The sequence below is a fragment of the Neopelma chrysocephalum genome, unplaced genomic scaffold (assembly GCF_003984885.1).
Source record: "Neopelma chrysocephalum unplaced genomic scaffold, ASM398488v2 Primary Assembly neopelma1_61b, whole genome shotgun sequence".
NCBI lineage: Eukaryota > Metazoa > Chordata > Aves > Passeriformes > Pipridae > Neopelma > Neopelma chrysocephalum.
Window position 1 is genome coordinate 3,623,782 of NW_020897717.1, and position 21,748 is coordinate 3,645,529.

Sequence of the window (21,748 nt, forward strand, 5' to 3'; positions counted from 1 at the left end):
AGCACAATATTAATAAACAAAATTAAAATGTGGTTAATTAAACAAATGAATATTATAAAAATAAAAGTAATAAGCACGAAAATACAGAATTAATAAAATAATAAAAACATAAAATAATAAAAATATAGAAATAAAAATCGAAATAAAAATGAAATAAAAACATTTTAACACTTATAAAAACTAAACTAGTCTGAAGTTTGGTTTATTGAAGCAGTGAAGGAATGGGCCAAGCACTGCCAGCCACCCTTCTGCAGGGAGTAGGGCTGGATCAAACGCCCCCTGAGACACTGTGGCAGGGAAAGCCGATCTGTGGGGCCAGACTTGCGCCCCGTTGCCCAGAAGTCACCCCCGCGCTCCCCGCTCCCGGCCGTGTGCCTGTCCCTTTAAATCCCGGCGGTCGGACCAGGGAATCCCTCTCGAGCGCGTCATCCGCGGCAAGGAAACCCGCGCTCGCGTCGTGCGACGCAAATGACCATTTTTGGCAACGTGCGACAGCGGACGGGACCAAGCGGGGCAGGGGGGGCGGAGCCTGCCGGGAACAGGTCGCCGCACCGCCCCCGCCGCTCCGCCCTCACCGCCCGCTCCGCCGCCCTCCGCAGGCCCCGGCGGGGCGGGCGGAGCGGTGGGGGCGGCGCGGCGGGCGCGGCGGAGGCGGGCGCTGTCCTCCGTGCCCGTCCCTCCTCCCCCGCCAGGGCGGCAGGTGGGAGGCTCCGCGCTGGCAAGGTGGGGCCGGTGCGCCGCGGGTTTGACGTGTGCGAGTGCACATGGTGCGGCGGCGGCGGGCGGATAATAAGCGAGCGGGGCCGGGGCGATGCCATTGCTCTGAGTCACCGCGGGCGCGCGGAGCTCCCGCTCTCCGAGCCGCGGGGCGCAGGACCCGGCTGAGTCACCCCCGTGCCGGGAAAAGGGGCGGCCGGTGTGTGGTGGTGGTGGTGGAAGAGGAGGAGGTTGGGGGGGCGGAGGAGAACCGCTCCGCCTGCAGCCCCCGGGGCCGCGGCCGCTCCGCCGGCGGGGCGAGTCTCGCCAGGCAGCGCGGAGAGAGGACATCGGCGAGCGCCTGCCTGCGCGCACGGCTCTGCTCCCGCCGCGCCGCCGGGACCTCCCGTCCCGTTCCGTGCCGTCCTGCCGGCGCTCAGCTGCCGACTGAGCCATTTACACATCCTTATTATTAATTTTGTTATCTCTTTTTTGTTGTTTTTTTTTTTTACTTTTTTTTTAACCTTTCCCCCCCCCCCTTATTACCTCCCAAAGCCTTTTTTATTATTTTTTTCCCCTCTTCGCGGCGAGCGTTGGGAGGCGAAAGGCAAGAGCCGAAGAGGTCGGGAGGGAGAAAGGGGCGGGGAGACGGCGAGGGAGCGGCGGGTGTCGGTGTGGGAAGGCGGGGACGCGGCTCCCCCGGCCCGACCTCGGACCATGTATCAGGACTACCCCGGGAACTTCGACACCTCCTCCAGAGGCAGCAGCGGCTCCCCAGGACACCCCGAGACCTACTCGAGCGGCGCAGCCCAGCAGGTAGGGCCGGGCGCTGCCCCTCTCCCGCGGTCCCTGCAGAGACTGCTCCGAGCGCTCCCGGCACGGGAGTTCACCGCCACGCCCGGGGAGCGGCCGGCGCTTCCTCGGCGGTGGAGGCGCGGGCGCCCGGCGGAGAGGCGCCGGCCGCGGGGCTGCCCGCAGCCGCGGCCCGTCCTGTCGCCCCCAGCGGGGCGCCGCCGCTTTCCTTCCCTCCCTCCCTGCCCGCCCGCCCCGGAGCGGGTGCCGTGACGCGTCCGGCAGGACGCTGACCGGAGTTCCCGGCCGGCTGGGCCGGGGGTGCCATGGGAGGTACGGCCTGCCCCGAGCGGGGACGCGCGGTGAGGAGCGCCTGGCGGGCAGCCCCCGCCTCGGCCGGGGTCGGTGCCGAGCCCCCGCCTGTCGCCCGGGAACTCGCCGCAGCGGCGGGCCGGGACCAGCTCAGAAGTCACAGGGCTCCTTCGGTCGACTGCGCTCCGAGGTCGGTAGCGCGAATACAGGGACGCACCGAACTCTTCCTCCTTCCTGCTTTTGTTCTCGTCAGGAGCTTCTCGGTGTCCCAGCACACCGCTCCTGTCCGGGCAGTGCCCGCGGCTCTCCAGCAGCACTTTGGGCGGCTTCCCTGAGACTTTGGGAGGTGCTGCTCAAGTTATTCACGGTGCTGCTGCAGCCGCCGTGGAACGCGCAGGGGTAGCTGAAAGTGGGCTCTGGGTCTTTCAAGCGCCCGCAGTGGTCTTCCCGCTTCTCACCCCGCTAAACTTTGGCTCCGGGGTACTGACACTATCTTTGCCTTTCCCGCGGTGGGACCCCGGGGCCAGCGGAGTGCCGCTCTCCTCAGCCCGCTGCCCGCCCTCTCCTTGGTTCTGGCTGGATCCGCTGGCCGCAGAGCGGCCGGCGACGGCTTTTCCCGAGCTGGAGTTTCCTGGGGCCCGTAGGAGCGCTCCCCGCGCCGTCCGGCCCTGCTCCCCCCGCAAGCCCCGCTGCCGGGCGGCGCTTGGAGAATGGGAGATATTTCCTGTGGAAGCGGCGTGAATTCACGGACCTAAAAGCCCAGTCGGGTGATTTTGGGTTTTTTCCCTTTCATTTTCCTAAGAAAGCACCTCGGAATGACTTATATGCCTAGATAGACTAAATCCACCACTTCTGGGGAAGGCATTACACAATCGGGCCAGTTATACAAACCTGGGTTATTTCATAACTTGTTTACATCAGCTGGCCCAGCCTCAGTCTTTTTTTTGCCTTTTCAGAGTTGGGCTTCACCCCCCCCTCCCCTTTCTCACAATATTATTATTTCTTGTGTGGCTTGTATGAGAGAACTGGCAGCATAAGCAGTGCTGCAGCCTTCGCATCAAGAAGTCATAGGATCATTAAAAAAAAAAAAGGAAAAAAGTCCAGTTTTAAACTCTGCCAGCCGTACCAGCCCGTGACATTCCTCACATTAAAGAAGTTTTACCAGAAATGACTCGCTGCCGCTCCCCGCCTGTTCCAAATGCATCTCGCTGGTGCCCTCTGCGGGTTGCGGACTGAGGTTTCCCGGGATTCTAGCTCAGCTAAAGCTTATTCCTTGGTTTACAGTAAATGCCGGGACAAGGTGGGGGAGCGGGAAGGGGGGCTGAGAAGCTGGAAACGCCCGGCAAGCTGCAAGTCCTCACTCTCCCTTTCCTCCTGTGATTCAACAGCTGCGCTGGATTCGAGCACTTGTTGCGGGAGGTCGTGAAACTCCGTCACCACTTAATATTTGAGCTGTCGTGGTCCGAGCGATAACTGGGTTTTCCCCTTTTCCTGGGGCTGCGCATCTTCCCCGGGCAGCTCATGTGCGAGGCGTTTGATATAGGGACCAGAGCCCGGTTTCTAGGGTTACTATCTGAAACGGGGCTTTGAGCAGGACGTCGGCTTAGCAAGAACATAAATGTTTTCTTTAAGAATCCGGGAGATTTCTCAAGGCCTTGTAGATCGTCTTTCCCTTGATCCTTACAGATGTTGTAGATTAGGATCAAATGTAAGCGTTGCCTTTACCCCAGCAGTCGGGCTGTTATGCTCATTCTGGTCTAGGGAGATCTGCAGAGTTTTATCGCTACAGAAAATATGCATTGCAGAAATTTTTTCTTTAGTGTGTGCTTTTTTTTCCCAAAAGCAAGAAAAGATGCATCAGTCACATGTTTAAATGGAAACTGTGTCTCTGAGCCAAAACTTTGATGCTTTTTAATTATTTTTTCCCATACTGCACAGCACTGGAACATTTTTCTTTTAAGTTGCGTGTCATGCTATTTTCCTAATCGCTGACTTGCCATGTGGTAAACATAGACTTTAATGGGAAGAGTTTGTATACTCTTTCAGACCAGTCAACTTTCCCCTGAGATATCATAGCACTGTGTCCAGTGGTCCTTCAAGGAGATGTTCAACACGGGAGACCCATCAGGGGCTTTGTATTTATTATAATATATCACAAATACCCTGTATTTGATAACTGAGTAAAGATGCTGTGGGTATTTTCTTGGTTGCTTTGTTGTTGGATTTGATTATATTTTTTTTGCCCAGCCATTTTACCCATTTCTCAACTGGTTTCTGGTGCTGCTCAGCACTTAGAGATGTAAGTGAAGGTCTAGAGAGGAACGAAGACACAATAGGGTGTGGTATAGAAACTCCTAAGATGGAGAAGGGAACCATGAAGACAAAGCTTGAAATGTTTCTGTGTTGTCTGTGCTACTTTGTGAACTGCTAATGTAGTCGGTCCCTACCCGTGGTAGGACTTGCTGGAGCCTCCCCTGACTGTGGATCTGAGGAGGCTCCCGTCCAACCCCATGTTTTTAAGGCAGAGCAGAGACTGACCTCAGTTCTTGGCACTCTTAATAACAGGACTCTTTCTGTTTGCTGTTTAGTTGTTGGGGTTTTTTAATGATACCTTCATCTGTGTGTTGCTTGGGTCAGGAGGCGAGCGGTGGCTTGGTGGTTGAGCGTGTGCTGCGTGTGTAGCCCTGCAATCTGGCTATCACCACATCTTCTCTGCAGTGCTGGGAATTCCTTGTAGATAAGAAGAACTGAGAGCTGGCAGAGAGGTACCTCCAGGAGCCTCTCATGGGTCAGAAGATGAGAGCTGTGCGTGTCCTGGGAGATGAAAAGGCAGGAGGGGCTCTGGAAAGAGGAGAAATGGGGAGGTGGGTGAGGGCATGCAGTGCTGCAAGGCTGGCAGGGCGACTGAAGCTCTCCAAGACGGGGAGGCATGAGGAGAGCAAAGCTGGGGCTGGAGTTTGGGGAAAGGTCTGGCATTCCGATATGAGGAGGCCAGTGCTCAAAGGGGCTGTGTAGGGGAGGTGGCAGGGAATTCAAGGCCTGCCACTGCAACCAGCAACATCCCAGGAGTCAGAGCTGATGGCCACTGGGCGAGTGGGGGGGGGGCAGCAGCATTTTGGCACAGGAAAGCTGATCCAGTGCAGTGTTCTAGCAGGGAAGGCAAGGTATGTGGGGAAAGCCTGACCAGTCAGGAAGTAAAGCTTGTAAAACCTGGCAGAAGACTGAGCACCCTGTATCTGAAGACTCAGCCTGCCACAGCAGTGTGTCCCTTAATTAGTTATCCAGGAAAAATACTTCCTTTGGAGAGTATTTCAGAATACAGATTTGGAGGATTTTTTCTTTCTAAGATATTTTGTGTTATTAGAAAGGAAGTTGGTGATAGATGGGGCATGGCACCGAGAGGAACTGATCTCTCTTCCCCAGGTCTGCAAGCAAGCATCATGGAGCTGCAGAGGGATGTGGCTGAACTGAGCAGCTCCCCTTTGCAGTCCAGGAGATTCTGCTAGTGTTAGGGAAGGATCCTAGGTTGAATACAGGAGTGATTGGAAGCAGAGTACTCACTTTATCAATAACTTGGAGCCTGATCTTTGTCAGATGCTTGTATTATATGTGGCTGATTTGGTGGTGGATCTGACTCTCCCAACCTCTGTTGGGAATTTTAAGCCTGTTGCTGGGTGTTGGAGGCAAAGGTTTGCTCTGGAATGCAGATGGTGTCTGCATGGCAAAGCACCAGAAGATCTCTGAATGTTTTGCAGCCATAGCTTTCAAGTGTCCCTGAAAAGAAGACAGGACTTTTCCTCTCTGTTTTTATTGGATACAAGAGGGATGGTGACACAGGTAGGTAAAGGTTTTGGTAGAAGCCACTCGTGGAGCAGGAAGCAGGGCTCACATCCCTTGAGTTGAGCCTGTGGTTCAACTAGTCTTGCACTTAATTCCTTCTGTGAAGGTAAGGTCCCTTTGTGTTTTGGTTGTGGAAGCACCAGGGCATCCTCTCCTGTGCCATGTGGTCACAGCCTACACCAGGCAGAGCAAAGGAGGGGATTTGCACCCATAAATTCTGATGTAGTATTGACAGTTTGCAGCTCTGGGCCTCTGTAATTAACTGGGAGAGGTGGCATGCACTCTGAAATGTGGGGTGAGCTGAGGCTGTGTTGGACTTAAGCTCCAGGTGAATCTCTGAGGTTCTGTTGGGGGGATTTGCCAAGGTCTTGGTGCCGGTGTCATCTTCTCTGTGTAATTCCCCCACCTGCTTAACTTGACTCACTTCTTCCTTCTCTCATCCTTTCTTGCTAGATGTTCAGCTGTCCAAAGCTGTAAGTCAGCAGTTGTCAGTATTCAGACTGGATCTCCTGATCTCCAGGCGTTGGCAGCTGGCTAATGCTGGCCCAAAGTGCTGTAGCTATCAGAACTTGAAATACTATTTGCAGTAGCCTTGGTTTAACAAAGCACTTAAGGTGCTCGACTAGGCACACCCTGAAAAGGAAATCTGCGTTGAAGTGCTGTACCTTATCTGGGACGCTTACCTGAGCTGAGGTCAGGCTGATGCAAGGGCTCTTGTTTCTCTGGAAAGCCAGTTTGTCGACCCAAGAATGCGCGTTTTTCACGGAATCATTTCAAGGCTTACAAATCAGTGGTGGTGACTGCCGCAGGTCCTACAAGTCCTGTCCCTTGCACAGTGATTGCTGGAGCAAGGCATGTCTGTCTGTTAATCCCAGTCTAACCATTGAAAGCCTCCTGAAGGAGCTCAGCATAGACAAAAGCATTCTTTCTCCCCTTCTTCCCCCTCCGGGGACAAGCGATTGTTTTCCTTGCAATTTAGTGCCAACGTATTATCCAGATGGATTTACCTCTGTCTGAAACAAGGTGTACATGTATTTTGGAGGCGATCATTACCTGCTGCCTTGGTTTTACTGCTGCCTTGTTTTGTCTAGACAGTGCAGAGAGCTGCAGGGAACTTGTCCGATCTGAATCCTAAGACCTATTTTATAGGCTGCTATTAAAATACATATCCTCGCACGTAACCATCCTGGGGCCGGGTTTCTCGCCCTGCATGTGTTGCAGGTGCAGAACCACTGAATAAGAGGCAAGCTCCTGTTCTTGCCATACCAAACCCTGTGTGGACCAAGCCCAAATTCCAGGGCAGTCCTTTGGTAGAAGAAGGCTTCATCCTTCTTGGTAGGGGCATTTCAAAACTGAAGTTTCTCTTCCTTTTCTTTGGGCTCACAGAGAAGTGTTTCTCTAGAAACTCCTGAATTCCCCTTTTACTCCCCACCGGAAGGAGCGGTGGGCACAGGCAGGAGGTGGCAGTGGTGGGGACACTGCCTGTGAGGGGAGGCTGGGGAGGTTTATGGGGGAAGAGGAAGGAGGCTGGGAGAGGCCAGAGCTGCTCCAGAGGAAAATTGCCTGAGCCCAGTGATTCCTCAGGGGGCTGTGGCAGGCAGGGGCAGCCTGGGATGCTGCAGAGGCACCAGCTGCTGGTGTTTGTGCTTCAGGTGCTGCTTTGATCCTCACTGGTGCCACTCCTGAGGGCCTAGCTGGTTTCGGAATAACCACTTATGTTCTGCTTTCATTGACAGTTTCTTTTCTTCTCTGTCCCTCTTCTCCTCTGCCTTTCCTCCTAGAAATTTCGAGTAGATATGCCAGGATCAGGCAGTGCTTTTATCCCTACGATCAACGCCATCACAACCAGCCAAGACCTGCAGTGGATGGTCCAGCCCACCGTCATCACCTCCATGTCAAGCCCTTACTCTCGTTCGCACCCCTACAGCCACCCGCTGCCCCCGCTCTCTTCAGTGGCCGGACACACAGCCCTTCAGCGTCCTGGTGTCATCAAAACCATCGGGACAACAGTGGGACGGAGACGAAGAGACGAGCAGGTAACTGCAGGGGGGAGAGTAGCTGAGAGTGCCTTGAAAACAGATGTACAGGGATTCCCCCCTGCCCCCTCTTGGGATCTCCCAGCCCCAGAAGGGAGCACTGAGGTCTGTCCCCGGCACTGTACAGGTGCTGGGGTTTCTTAGGGTGCCGTAGGGTGTAAGCTGGAGACTGACTCTTAGTGCTGCTTTCTCATCGTGTGGCGAGATTTACCCAGTCTTCATCAAACGCTTTGCACCACCAGGCCGCATTGTGGCTCGGTTTCAAAAGCAGGTGAAACTCTGAAGTCGAGCCCTGGGTTTCAATTTGAGTGTCTCTGCTGCTCCAGGCAGAAGAAAACCTCCAAGCAAGCAGAGGGCCTTTTCATGTAGGTCCTTTACAAATCTGACACCCAAATTACGTCACCAAGGGTTTTCTATCTGCTCTGTGGAAGCTAGCATTGCTCCAGTCTCAATTTGTGTGATACCCCCGGTACCAGCCAGCATCATACAGGGAGGAACAGCCTCTCTAGAGCACTTCAGCTCTAGTAGCAGGAGTCTTCTGAATATCTGGGGTCCAAATCCACGTTCCCGCTACAAATATGCAATTGCTTGATCTTTTTGCAGCAATGAGGTGAGGATCCTGTAAGAGATTTTTCTGCTTCAAACCCGGTGGCATTTTCATAACTTAGATGGGGTGGCTTGTACCACTGCTGCCCTGTGCTCAGCCTCCTGATGAGATTATCAAGCCAGCACTCTGGATATGCAGGGAGGTAGACCAGGTGCAGGCACCTCATCTTCTGGAGATCCTTTCAGCCCTGTCGATCTCTTCTTAGTTGATCTCTTTCTTAGTAAGAAACAGCCTTCCCCAGGACTGTCTGGTGAACAGCTATTCACACTGCTAGGCTGATTTCTTTTTTAAAAAAAATATATCTGAATAAACTAGATCTCCCCAAATTGTTCCCAAGCAGCAGTTGTGTGGGTTGCTACAGAGCAGTGTAATGAGACGCACTGCACACCCTCCATACAAGAGTACACACTATTGCGTGAGGGCTGTTTCCAATAAGTCTCACCAGCCCTACTTTTACTTCCACGTCATCTGTTTTGATTCACTGTCCGATTATTTTATGTGGAGTTGCTGTCTGATTTAGACCTAAGAGGTTAAAGTCAGGAGTTTAGCAGTACCTCTGCACAAGGAGCTGGTATGGGTGCACTGAGGACCCATTTTTGGGAGGAAGAATGGGGCAGCCGTGGTGGTTCGGATACGTGCCAGACCTTTCCATCAGCTGGAGCTTTTTCCCAGTTTCCTGCGTGCAAGGCTGGTGTCCAAAGGCAAGGAAGGTCTCACGAGAACCGGAGGAATAATTAGCAACAACTAATTTGTTTGACAAATGCTGCCTCTGTGTTCACAAATTGGCCGTGAAGAGATCACCATATTCTCTGCTTTATTTGTTGTTCAGAGTTATTTGCTGAAGGATGCCTGCCAAGCAATTCCTGGCCTGTGGCTTGTTTGCAAGGCGTTCATTGTGGGTCATTCAAAGCCAAATCCTTTTGATTAGACACGTGCTAAGGCAGTACCCGGGCACTTTACCGTGGCTCTTTGGCTCAGGTTTCCACTGTTGGTGCTTTGAACACCACATCGGAGTGCCTTTTTGGAAAACATTGTGTAACACTTTATGAAAAGAGCCTGTTTTGATGAATGTTCCTGACAGTGAATGCACGTATTGGGCTTGGACAAGCTATGGATAACGCGTACAGCAGGGGCACAAAGAGTGCCAAATCCAACTGCTTTCAAACAAGTCCAGCAACCACTGACGGAATATTCCTTTTTAGACCTGGTAAAATATTAAGAACGTCTAGATTAGGGGTTTCAGCCCTGTCTGATTTTTTTTTTTTTTTTTTTTTACAAGGCAGAGCCTCTGAAACAGATAATTTTAAAATGACTGAAGGCCCTGGGAGGAGAAATTTTGCTCCCAACATATTTCAATGAGATCTGTGCTTCTAAAGCATGAAAGGGCTCTTGAAAACTGTGCACAGAGGCCCCAAGTCAGCATAGCTTCTGACTTGGGGCATACTTAGTGCTTTGCAATACTGTAGATACTTGTGTAAATACTTTTTTACACATCTGGGCTGGAAAGGGAGCGGGCAGAGCTGTAGAGGGGAGAGTGGGGCCTGCAGGGGCTCCTTACTGGGGGAAATATGCTGCCCAGCAGAATGGAGGTACTTTCCACCCAAAAATGGAGCACTGTGATCTGCTGATGGAAAAGTTTTTGGGCCTAAATCCTGTGTCTTGCAGTCCTAGAAGTGCTTGTGTTGCTCAGTGAGCATCCAGGGGCTCGCATTACATGCAGGTGAAATCACCGGCACAGTTCAGATCCTGAAAAAAGCAGAAATGAGCAAGCTGAATGCCCAGAGGCTGAAGTAAATTCACTGAAACTCCAAACATCAAAATTAAGGAGATAGAGGAAGCCAAAACAACCCAGACTGAGGTTAGAGTAAAACTAACAATAAAAAGAAAAGATAGTAAAAGGATGAATGTCTCATTTGCAACGTGTAGAGTCCATGAAGATGTTAAAACCGAAAGCTTGTGTGAAAAGGGGTTTCTTTCCATTCTCTGCTGGCACGTGCTTTGAGGTGCTGTGAGACCTGACACTTGCTTTGCAGGGTGTCAAGGTTTCACTTTTGTTTGCAGTCACGAGCCCAGAGCCCCTGCAGCACACACCAGCTCGGTGAGGCTGAAGTCCAGGGCATGAGGTTGATCCCCAGCGGAGGAGGATGCACAGCTGAACATGTGCCCTGAATCCCTGTGGTGGTCTGTTTGCACCGGCTCCCGCACGCCATGTGCCACAGCGGAGAGCTGGGCTACACTCACCCTGTCCATGTGCTGCTCTACTGGCTCCCCGGTCTTGGCAGAGGCACAAACCTATCTGCTGCTGCTGGGATTTGTAAAACCTCGTCTCAAACCCCAAAAGCTAGGCATAACTTGACCAGATCTTGTGGGCTCCTGCTCACTTCCTCTGGTTTCGCAAGAGTGTAGCTGGATGGATTCCTATGGAATTGCTCCTGATTTACATCAGTGAGGATATCAGCTGGCCTCAGGAAGCCCTTGGTATCACTGGAGCCTTGCCTGCTGATGCAAGAAGCAGTATGTTATCTAGCTGAGTGCTCAAAAATTTGAGGTCAAATTTTTGGGTAATATAAATCATTGTTGCTTCACGGACTCCATGGGAGCTCTGCTGTTTTCCCTGTCTCCTCCTCTACCCCATCCCCGACCTTCAAGCAAGCAACTATTATTGTGTGGGAAACAGAAGATACTTTCTTTCAAGAAAGAGGCACTTACAACATCATGCTCTGGTTTTGCTTAACGTACCACCCAAGTTGTGAAACAATCAGAGCATCTTTTATCTGTTTGGCTTTGGTGCAGATTCACTGTCCTCTTACACAATCTTCTCCCTGCACCCTGCTCCATCTTCTCCTCACCCTTCTGCTAAGACCTGGTGCAGGCAGAGATACTGTGTGCTTTCATCTTCTGCTGACATCAGTGAAGAGGGGGAGTGCTCAGCATCCTGCTGGATCAGGCCTTTTTCCTTTGCATTGTGGTTAAATCCTCACAAACTTAAAGGAATGCCTTCATCAGATCTGATTGTGGATTTTCTTGGCACTTGCCCACAGCTGTCGCCTGAGGAAGAAGAGAAGCGAAGGATCCGGAGAGAGAGGAACAAATTGGCAGCTGCTAAGTGTCGTAACAGGCGTCGAGAGCTAACAGAGAAACTCCAGGCGGTACGTGCTCTGCATACATTTCTCCTTCCTTGTCTCCTGCCCTTTGGACCAGTTCGAAGGGCATTGTTCTTCCTCCACTAGCATGTTCAAGGAAGATGCTTCACAACACACTGCCTTCCCCGTCCAAGGCTGCCCAGTAGCATTGCTCCTGCATCAACAGTTTTTGGAGGATGAGGAGGACTTGGGCTTGGAGCTCAGGACCCTAAATTCTCCTTGCTGAGTGTCCAGAATGTCCTAGGAGCTCTCTTCGCTTCTGGCTTCCCAACTAGCATGAGTCTCCTTGACTCATCATCAGTGAAAATAAAGGTCCTGTGTGCCTCAAAGGCAGGCTCTAAGGACAAAAGCACTGAAGAGGAAGGCTCATCTGAAAGCAGTAGAAAACAAGGCAGATGTTATGTGTACCTATCAAAGCTACATCCTTTAGGCTTAACCTTTCTTTGGGCATGGGGTGGGGGTAACTGCCATCCTTCAAAAAGGAAGCACTGCAGAGATGTGTGCCCTGGTGCCGCAGGGGTAATAGTTAGCTAAGATAGAGAAGGTAGGGCTGAGCATAGGAACCAAGGGGTGGGTGAGGGACTGGTTGAAGAGGAGGCAAGGATGGGTTGTGTTGAAAGAGGCTGAAGGGAAAGCTCCAGTGCTTCTGCTCAAGGACCAGCCTGGGGCTGGTTTTATCCAGTGATCTTGTTAACAAGCACAGCAGCAGCAGTGAAAGCACACCAGTGAAATGTGCTTCTGACTAGAATTCAGAAGGTGTTCTCAGTCAGGGGAGGCAGGACATCCTATAGAAATGTCATGACTAAAGTAATAGAAGTGAGAGGAGTGCAAAGTGGGAAGTCATATCTTGAAGGAATGAGGGTGAGTTCTTTGTGAAATTATGAGTTCCTCATATGGGAAAGTACTAATTGCTCACAGATTGACTATGAGCCATCAGTGTTATGTGACCATGGGAAAGGTAAATGTATTAATCGTAGGATGCATCAAAGGATGCATCCAGTGGAGACAAAAGTGTTAGTTAGTCATTTGGGCAAGAGTCAGGCAAGTGTCAGACCTAATCTGGAATACACACTACAGAAAGAAACAGTTTAGAGATTGCTATACGCTAACTCTTGTCTAAGTGAAAAGAATATGACTAGCTCAACACAAAAAACAGTGAGAGGAAATCTGGGTCCTCTCTGCTAAGGTGTCTGTCAGGCAGAGAGCAAGGGAGAAGACTGAAGTCACGGGCCAAGACAGAATGGCAGAAGCTGGCCATCAGAAAATTAGGGTGAGTTTATGAGAAGATTATTTATAATCTTAGATTGGTGAAGTTTGGGAATAGCCTACTAGTAGACACATGAAACACAAGATGCTCAACTGGCAATGACCTGGTGCCTTCTCGGCTCATGAAGAGTCTGGGATGTATCTGTCTGTGCCAGATGGGACCTGGACTTGATGGCCATGGTCCAGGTGAGGAGTAGTTCCAGAGCCTTTGGTATTTATTTATTCCCCTTTTGTCTGCAGGAAACTGAAGTGCTAGAGGAGGAGAAGTCAGTGCTGCAAAAGGAGATTGCTGAGCTCCAGAAGGAGAAGGAGAAGCTGGAGTTTATGCTGGTGGCTCACAGCCCTGTGTGCAAAATCAGCCCCGAGGAACGTCGGAGCCCACCATCGAGCAGCCTCCAGAGCGTTCGGACTGGAACAAGTGGAGCAGTGGTGGTGAAGCAGGAGCCTGTGGAAGAAGAGATCCCATCTTCCTCTTTAGTCCTTGACAAAGCCCAGAGGTCTGTCATTAAGCCCATCAGCATTGCTGGAGGTTTTTATGGGGAGGAGGCACTCAACACTCCCATCGTGGTGACCTCAACACCAGCCATCACTCCTGGCTCCTCCAACTTGGTGTTCACCTACCCCAACGTGTTAGATCAGGAGTCTCCTCTCTCCCCTTCTGAGTCCTGCTCCAAAGCTCACCGGAGGAGCAGCAGCAGCGGGGACCAGTCCTCAGATTCCTTGAACTCTCCCACCTTGCTGGCATTGTAATCCCCCTGCAGTCCCCCATTTTGCCAGTGTGTTACATCCACCCACAATACCATGGGGGAGCCCCCCTCCATGGGATTAGAGACAGGCACAGGATCGTTCAAGCACAAGGGCAGCAAGAACAAGGATGGGGAAGTGCTACAGCTCCAGGAAAGAGAGCGAGGACCAACACCAGCTCCCTGGAGGCAGGCAACGGCAAGGGTGGGACTGACATGCCAGGACTGTTTGGAGAGGGTGATGTTCCCTCTGTAGGGACTGCCTATGAAAACCTCTTTGTGGCCATAGTGGACTTGAGGAGCACTCCTGGGTGGGACTGAAGGCGAGCTGCAGACAGTTGCTAGTCATCCCTTTCCTTTGTGGATTGATCTGATCAGTTGTGCTCTGTGCTTAAATCATTCTGGTTAGTTGATCTTACAGCTTCTCTCTTGCCCTCTCTCTCTCTCTCTCTCTCTGCTTATCATTTCCAATGTTGTCGATCCCATTACATTTCATCCAGTTGCTCTGAACTCTAAAGGCTTGTTAGGATCTTTCCTCTTGGGAGTGGCTGCAGGAAACACGTAGGTTGCCCTGACAGGAGGGGGACAGCTGGGAGGATGGGGAGAGAGGGGGACCAAGAGGAGCCCAAGAGCTCAGCAGCAAGGGCAGAGCTTGTAATCTCTAGCCTGGGGCACAGAGACAGCAGGAGGCTCATATGGAAGCCTTTCTCTTTTAAAATGTAGATATGTTTGTCTCCTTGGGCTCCTCAAAAAAACAAGTTAGCATCTCAGGGCCAAAGTAGCATCAAAAGCTGCTGGGCTGGCACTTACCAGTGTTTTTGGCAGGGTTTTACCCTGGTTTGCTGGATATCACGTCTGCTGCTTGTTGTTTACTTTTCTTGGGCTACCCAGTGTCTAGGGAGTATTGCATCTTCCTTCCCATCAGAGCTCCTGACTCAGAGGCTGATCTCTTTCTGTTAGTAAATTCTCCCCTCCCCTTGGGCATATTTGCAGAACATACTACCGAAAAAGAGGGGGCACCACGTGTCTGTAAATCTAGGATGGAGACAGGCAGCAGCTAAGGGGGTGAAACTAGCTGGTTGTACCCTTGCTGACTTTTTTCTTGTTGGGAAACAAAGCAGCATGCATCCACCAGCTCTTACTGGTAGGTATTGTTTGCTCAGAGATTCCCAATTCCGAGGTTGAGGGGAAGGTGGGGGTCCAACCTCCAGCACAGCACAGGCCACAAGGCACTCCTGACCAGGCAGGAGTGGCATGTTTGAAGTGTTGACCTCTTTGAACTAGAAGAGAGCTGTATTAGCCATAAACTCTGGCAAATGATAAATTGACAGCAGAGGAAAATTGATTAGCGTTATTTGCACCTCAGTCTTTGGCCTCTTTTTTTTTTTTTTTTTTTTTTTTTTTTTTTTTGCATTGTAATTGATCTGGGTTTTTTTGGTGTTGATTGGCCTGAAGACAAAAAAACAAAGCAGAGGGCTCTTCCCGTAGCCCTGGGTCCTTGTCTTCTCCAGCCTTAGGGCTTGGCTGCTATTATTAAGTGCTCACAGAGGGCACAAGCTCTCCAGTGCTGATGTTCACTACTGAAAACAGTAACGTGTGTAACCTATTCCTACTTGGGGCCAAGCTCAATCCCTATTGATGTCAAGGCACTGACAAACCGTGACCCTGTGCACACTAGGATTGCCCAGCTTGCCAGCTAAGCCACTTGGGGGATGGCTCTTTGGTCCTGCCTGTTGAAGCTGTGGTGGCAGCTATTTATTTTGGTGTGATATTTTCTTGTTCTTTTATATATTTTTTCTTTTTTTTTTTAAGTCAACTGAAACCAGGGTATTTCTTGGTCAGGCTGGACCTGGAGAAATGCAATACACAGTTATAGGGCCAGTCCTATGAGATGCAAAACTGCTGCAGTTGCCACCAACTCCACTGGAAATTAATAGGGCTTAGTCTTGTGGAACCGGACTTTTACTCAGAGCTGGCTTCCCTCAAACCCTGGCCACTGCCCATTCCTCGAGTCATTTCAAAGGGACACTACTTTTGGCTCTAAAGGTAGACTTTGCTTTTTTATTAATACTATTATTTTTAAACCCAAGTATTTACCAAACCTGCCAGAAATAAATATATGAGTGATATTTTTGCTTCATAAAGCTGATTGGGATTCTTTTCTTTATTGCTTAAACACTTTCATCCTTATACTGGTGCTAGAGGTTTCAAACTGAGCTTACACAACAGGTAAAATTGATAAAGGAGTTCTGTTGTCCTTACATGTACATCAAAACTTCCTTTTTAATAAAGTAGACCTTAAATTTCCCATGGTTAGCACAGAGGATCCTCTTTTTCCTCAGGTTTTATGTAGATGATATTACTTTAGGTGAAACTGCTGGTTCTCTGTCTCCATTTTGCCAAATGCTTGCTTGGGCCAGTCTAGGTTGAGAATCTAAAGCTGTTCAATAAAATGTCTCTGCATGTCATTTCCACTCATTTTTTAGCAGAATGCAACACTGACAAATGGTGAATTCTAAAGTGATACAGCTACTTTTGAGGCTAGCTGACCATTATTTCTGTCTCCAGGGAGATCAGGAACATCTATCCCTTCTAGGGGTTTTAGGAAGTCAGGTGCCTCCTCAGACCTAACTGGTGGAATAACAAAAACCTACCTTTGCTTTTGGTCACTGAATCATTGCCAAAAGGAGCTGCAGCTGGTCCTTGCCCACTGCCTCCTGCCTGGTCATTGACCTTCTCAGAGACAGGATGGGATGCTCCCCTTTCCTGTCCTGTGATACTGATGGGAGCTATGTGAAACTGCTTAAAAAGAGGATTATTTTCTACTGTTTGGAAAAAGCCCCAAATACCTTGTGCCTGCCCATTTTGTCCCTCAAATCTCTCAGAGGATGTTTGTGATGGGATCGTTGGTTTCTGGAATTTTGTATTTTGTGGATCAGCCTTACTTTTATTTGGTTTCTGGCAGCCAGGTACAACTTGAGCTCTGCTGCTGTTTTGGTCTGGCCCTGCATTCTTTTTTTTTGTGTGCTCGTTGGGAATTGATTGTCTTCCCCGTCCCCAAAATCCCCTGCCAATTCCTAAATTTAGTGTCTCCATGTTCTGCATGTAATGGGAGCGTGGGAGCTGTTATAACTAGTGCTGACCAAGAGTTGTTGAAGTCAATAGAAAAAGACCCAGGGAATTTCAGCTGGTATTGGGTCAACCCCCTAGTGACTGGCTCAACAAAACTTCTCATAACATCGTAAATTAATCAATGCCAAAATGGGAGGAGCAGTAGCAGCTGCACTGAAGGAAACATTCAGCTTCCAGGTGATGTTTGCCATTCCAGTTTTGCCCTCGTTCCTCCTTCCCCCCTCCCAGTTGTGGCATTGCCTTCATATATTCCTTTCTCGTAGATGTGGAGAGTGGGTAAGTCTCAAACTACTTGTGATGTGATGGGATTTGGGACCAACATGCTGGGGACAGTAGCTGTCTGTTGCATTTTTTATAATTATTATTTAAATTATCTGTTTAGTTCATCTGAACCTTTTAATTTTGCTGCTTACTGTGTGTAGGATCCACCTGGCCTTCATCCTAAATTAAAAGAAAAAAATGAAAACAAACTTAAGACACCTCCCTTCTCTCTGGTCTCTTACTATTTATTGGCAGGCAGCCGTCTTGTGCCTGCTCCAGCAGATCTGCCCGCCACTAATTTAACATCCTCCCAACTCACATTCTTGGTGTTTGGTTGTTGCCTTTTTTTTTTCCTTTTTGGTGTTGCTTTTTTTCCCATTATAAAACAGACTTCTGAAATGTAAGAAATCTTACTATTATGACACAAGTTCATTTTCATTAGGAAGGCCAAGTGAAACATTTTAAGAGGTGGGGGGAACAATCTAAATTTTATTTCTTATTTATTTATCATGTTTACATCTTTTTTTTCTGTTTAAGACTTGGATATAATAAAGAAAGCATTAAAATACTTCAATCTTCTTTTTTTAGGCTAATAATATTTTTTTTTGATTCCTTAAATAAAAGATTCTGGGTTTTGTTGTTGTCTGTATAAAATGTAAAAAGAGATATGTTTCTAAAGATGCATTATCATTCCTCTGTGAACAGTAGGTGGAGTTCAGGACAAATCTCAGAATACAAGATAATAATAAAATCCCATCCTGTTTTACTTAATTGTTCCCCTCCTATCCTGTATGATTAAAGGGTTATTCCACTTTCTTGTTTGTGGTTACTTGATGTTAAAACCATAATAAAATGTGTAGAAAATAGGTATCCAATTGTTTTTGCTCAGTGCGAGGATAAACTGTTGTATATATCTTGATATACTGTGTAGTTCAAAGTAACATCAATAAGGGATAGTGCATCTTTATTAGAGCGATGTTACTCGTGTCACTAAAGTCTACTTTAAGATCCTCAGATACAGAAAGGGCCTGATTCTGATTCCACTCTCCTGGGGCCAAATTGAAAGCATCAGTAGCATTTTGCTGCTGCAAAGCGGGAGTCAGAGGTGGAATCAAACCTCAGTGATTAATAGGCAACCATGAGGATTACTGAAGGTTTGGGGCACCATTATCTTTTTTTTTTTCTCAAAGTTTTATATCATGGTTTTTCTTTTTTATTGTTTGTCTGCAATGAAATAGTTTCTGCCAAGGAGGTTCTTAAAGATGACTGCTGAAGTGGGACCTTTCTTTGCTCCTGGTGATCTTGATATAGTTCCTTCAGTCCTGAAGAATCTCAGCTCTGAGGCATTCTCTCTGCTGTTGTCTCTTTTCTGTTCATGTTATTTTACTGAATTACAGGCCTACACTATTTGCACTAAAACAAAAAGCTTGTTAGAGAAAGCTTGCTGCTATGAAAGAAAGAACATATTACAATGGTTTTGCTTTTACAATTTTAACTGAGTAGCATTTTGTAGAATAAAATCAATTTAGACTGAAAAGAAAAAATGACTTTTCTTTTTTCCTCTGCACCTTCTTTCCCCCACACTCCTTTCTTTTCATCCAGTTCCTTGGTTGGTATGATATTCCCCTCTTCTCTTTTGGTGCTCAGTTGTAATGATTGGCTATATTGTTGACTATGCTGCTGAGAGTTATGACACTTGTAAATCTCGTTTTAATGACATTGTGGACACTTTTGTATAGCAAGAGCTAACTGGAGTTCTTCTCTCTGTTAATTGAAGTCATTAAAAAGCTCCCTTTGCCATGAAAAATTAAAACCTCGCATGTTCCTTCAATATGAACAAATGGGTACAGCATTGCCAGGTGCCCGGTTGTAGCACATTTCAGGGCTTCTTTCACAAAAGCCGCTGCAATCCAGACAGCTGTTAGCTGCAACAATGGTAAATGGGGCAGAGGCTAGCAGAGCAGCCCACCTGGGCTAAAAGGCAAATAAAGCACTAATCCTTTCATCTTTGCTTCAAAAAGGAAAGGGATAGAGGTAGAAAATTCATGCTGAGGTGGCTTTTTTTTTTTTTAAATCCATCTCCTCAGCCAGAAGAACTCAAAAGCTACTCTGAAAACGTGGGATGGAGAGCAGGGTTGCTTCACTGTCAGGAGGAGGTTAAGATGGAATTCCCTTGCTCACCTGGGGAAAGCTCCAGCCTCTGGAGTGGAAGGAACTCAGATACATCAGGTTGGGAGTGGAGGATGTCATATTCAAATTAAAAAAGAAACTGGTGGGGAGGAGATAGGTGAGTCATGGCTAGGCAAGCTGGCACCAGACCAAGCTACTCCTTACTCATGGACTTCCTTAGGAGTAATGTCTGCTCTGGTTTCCTGCTGGTCCCTTTCCCTCTTCTTTTTTTTTTTTTTCTTTTTTTTCCCCCTTCTTTTTTACTTTTTTCTTTTTTTAATCCCTGTGTTCTCACAGTGCCATGGGGAAGGAGATGAGAGATGTTGGAGTAAGTTACATGGCTGGAGTATGAAACTATTTGTGAAGTCATAGGGAATACTGAAGGTATCAGTCACCAGAACTGGGAACACATGCACATGCCTGTGTGAAATGAGCTCAGCTGCCAGGAATCCGTATTGTAGGAAAGTTGACACGAAGTCAACATAGGAGGTTTTGGGCTGTAGAGCTGGAGCCAGACTCAGGGTTCCCCAAAGGGTCAAGGATGACAGAGGGGGTGAGGGAGAGCCTATGGGAGGCTTTTTCTAAATGCATTCGCCTTGGTATGGTTCAAGGAAAAAGCAATTATTCTGGGGGGCATGGCAACTACAAGCAAATATACCAAAGGACACAGGAGCATCATCTCTTAATATCTATCTCCACTGGGACTCAGGCATGAAGGAGTCCCCGTTTGATCTCCTGCACACAAGTCTTCTCTAAGGGGAGTGCTTCCAGGATTTCCTGCCTCTAGAAGGGCTTTCCCATTACACTGGTGTACAGAGGCATCCAGCCTCGATTTTGTCAAACCAGCTCCTTTGGCAGCGTATACCTCCTCCGCCCCCTCCCAAAAAAAGGCTAACAGGAGGATATGTTCTTGCTTGCCTTCTGCCAACCTGAAGTGCTCCCTAAGCTCCTGTTTGCTGACAGTGCCCTTCGGAAAGGCTTAACATTGCTTGTCTGTAAATGCTGGTGGAGAGACCAGGCCTCCCACTTGATTTTCTCCCAGCGCTGTCTGATTGCAACTGCCTTTTATCATCATTAGCTCCCAGACCCTGGAATGTCCACAGCAGTTACTGTAACTTGGTTTTGAAGGATAATATTGCACAGCAGAGCAAACTGCTTTCTACCATTCTTCTAGATGTGGGAGGTCAAATTCTACCACATTGACATGGAAATTATGTTTTTCCCAACATCCTCATCTTGTTTTAGATCACTTCACATAGGGAATTTCCCCTCCTTCTGAAACAGGCTCACTCTCCCTCCACCCTACAATGCCCTGACCTTGTGATGTGAGTGAGGGATCTGTGTGTTACCACAGGGCATGCAGAGTCCTGCTTGGAAGAGAGATCACCCATTCCTTTTGCAAGAAAGGTTGTGAGGGTCATCTGCACCAAAACCTCTTCCATCAGGATCAGCATACATGATGTTTTTAGTGTGTACAAGAATTAAAAGAGCTCCCCATTCTTTTTTGCCTGTCCCCTTCCCAGGATGTGAGACTGATATCTGGACTTTCTTCACGGTCACATTTCTTGGTGATTGAAGAACTGGCTACTCTCTCCAGACAGCATCTGTGGGTAGCCTAGTCTTTTTACATGGAGGGGACACCCCATCTGGGACAGAAAAAGCAAGAAAAAGCTTTCTTTAGGCCAAGAAAAAGCCCAGAGGAGTGACCTGAATATATCATGCTAGAGATGTGAGTTGTCCAATGAAGGCTTTTGGTGATTTTTTTTTTTTTCACTTTTTAAATTTGGTCTAGAACCTGCAGGAACACTGTAGAAATTCTGCAGCCAATGGAAAGAATAAGCGTGTGTTAAACCTGAAGAAATCTTAATGGCAAGCAGAGCTGGAGTGGGAGTGTGGGGGAAAGGAGAGCATCCAGAATGCTGGTTCGAAGTGATGTTTCCACTGTCATGTGGGAAGGATGTGAGAGAGAAAAACAGTGACATAGTTATTGCATCAGATACTCCAAAGTGGAAAAAATGACGCATTTAAAAAAAAAACCAAACCCATACTATATGGTCCTACTCCTACTGATGTCTGTGTCTCCTGAAATTTCATGTTGTCATAACAAGAGTTTTCTGCTCTGTCTCACGTGGCACTAGTGAGGCAGTGCTTGGCCAGTGTCAGGACAGTGGACAATGCAGATGAATTATCAGCCTGGGTGGAAGCTGCTGGCACCCTCTTATAAGGCTGAGATTTAAACAAAGGCTTTTCATGCATGTTCCAGTGAGTGAGATCCAGGACACTGCAGGAAGGTTTGCCTTGATGAAGACAGGACAAGGCTCAGAGGAGAGGCTGATAGAGCTGGGATCATTTGGCTTTGAGAAAAGAAGACTCAGGGAGAATCTTACTCAAGTGTGTGAATACCTGATGGGGATAGGGAGCAAAGGAGATGCGATCAGACTCTTCCCAGTAGTACCAAGTGACAGGATGAGAGGCAATGCTCACAATTTACAATAGGGGACATGAAAATAACTTTTTCATTGTGAAGGTGGTTAAACACTGGCATAGGTTGACCAGGGAAGTTTGTGGAGTCTTCATTCTTGAAGACATTCAAAACATGACTGGACATGGCTTTCTGCAATCTGCTCTAACTGACCCTGCTTGAGCAGAGGGGTGGACTAGACACTCTCCCATGGTGCCTTCAAATCTCAACCTTTCTGTATTTCTGCTTTTGATTATACAGAGTCCTGAAGGACCATATCACGACCATAT

General features: G+C 48.5%; 1 protein-coding gene across 2 annotated transcripts; it reads left to right on the top strand.

Moving 5' to 3' along the window:
- The first annotated feature begins 756 nt into the window (after positions 1 to 756).
- On the top strand, positions 757 to 18,641 carry FOSL2 (FOS like 2, AP-1 transcription factor subunit). 2 transcript variants are annotated; one of them, XM_027681879.1, is made up of 5 exons: positions 757 to 916; positions 1,252 to 1,512; positions 7,422 to 7,676; positions 11,325 to 11,432; positions 12,933 to 18,641. In XM_027681879.1, exons 2-5 carry the CDS (start codon positions 1,414 to 1,416, stop codon positions 13,440 to 13,442), a joined length of 972 nt encoding a protein of 323 aa, XP_027537680.1. In that variant the 5' UTR covers positions 757 to 916; positions 1,252 to 1,413; the 3' UTR covers positions 13,443 to 18,641. The 2 variants fall into 2 exon arrangements, with proteins under 2 accessions (XP_027537680.1, XP_027537679.1); XM_027681878.1 differs by lacking the exon at positions 757 to 916 and having other exon boundaries at positions 1,028 to 1,512.
- Positions 18,642 to 21,748: the final 3,107 nt, after the last annotated feature.

Excerpts from the sequence above, each read along its gene's own strand:
- FOSL2 (XM_027681879.1), top strand. The coding sequence starts at position 1,414 with ATGTATCAGGACTACCCCGGGAACTTCGACACCTCCTCCAGAGGCAGC. Across the intron at positions 1,513-7,421 it reads CGAGCGGCGCAGCCCAGCAG|AAATTTCGAGTAGATATGCC; the intron begins GTAGGGCCGGGC and ends CTTTCCTCCTAG. Across the intron at positions 11,433-12,932 it reads TAACAGAGAAACTCCAGGCG|GAAACTGAAGTGCTAGAGGA; the intron begins GTACGTGCTCTG and ends TTTTGTCTGCAG.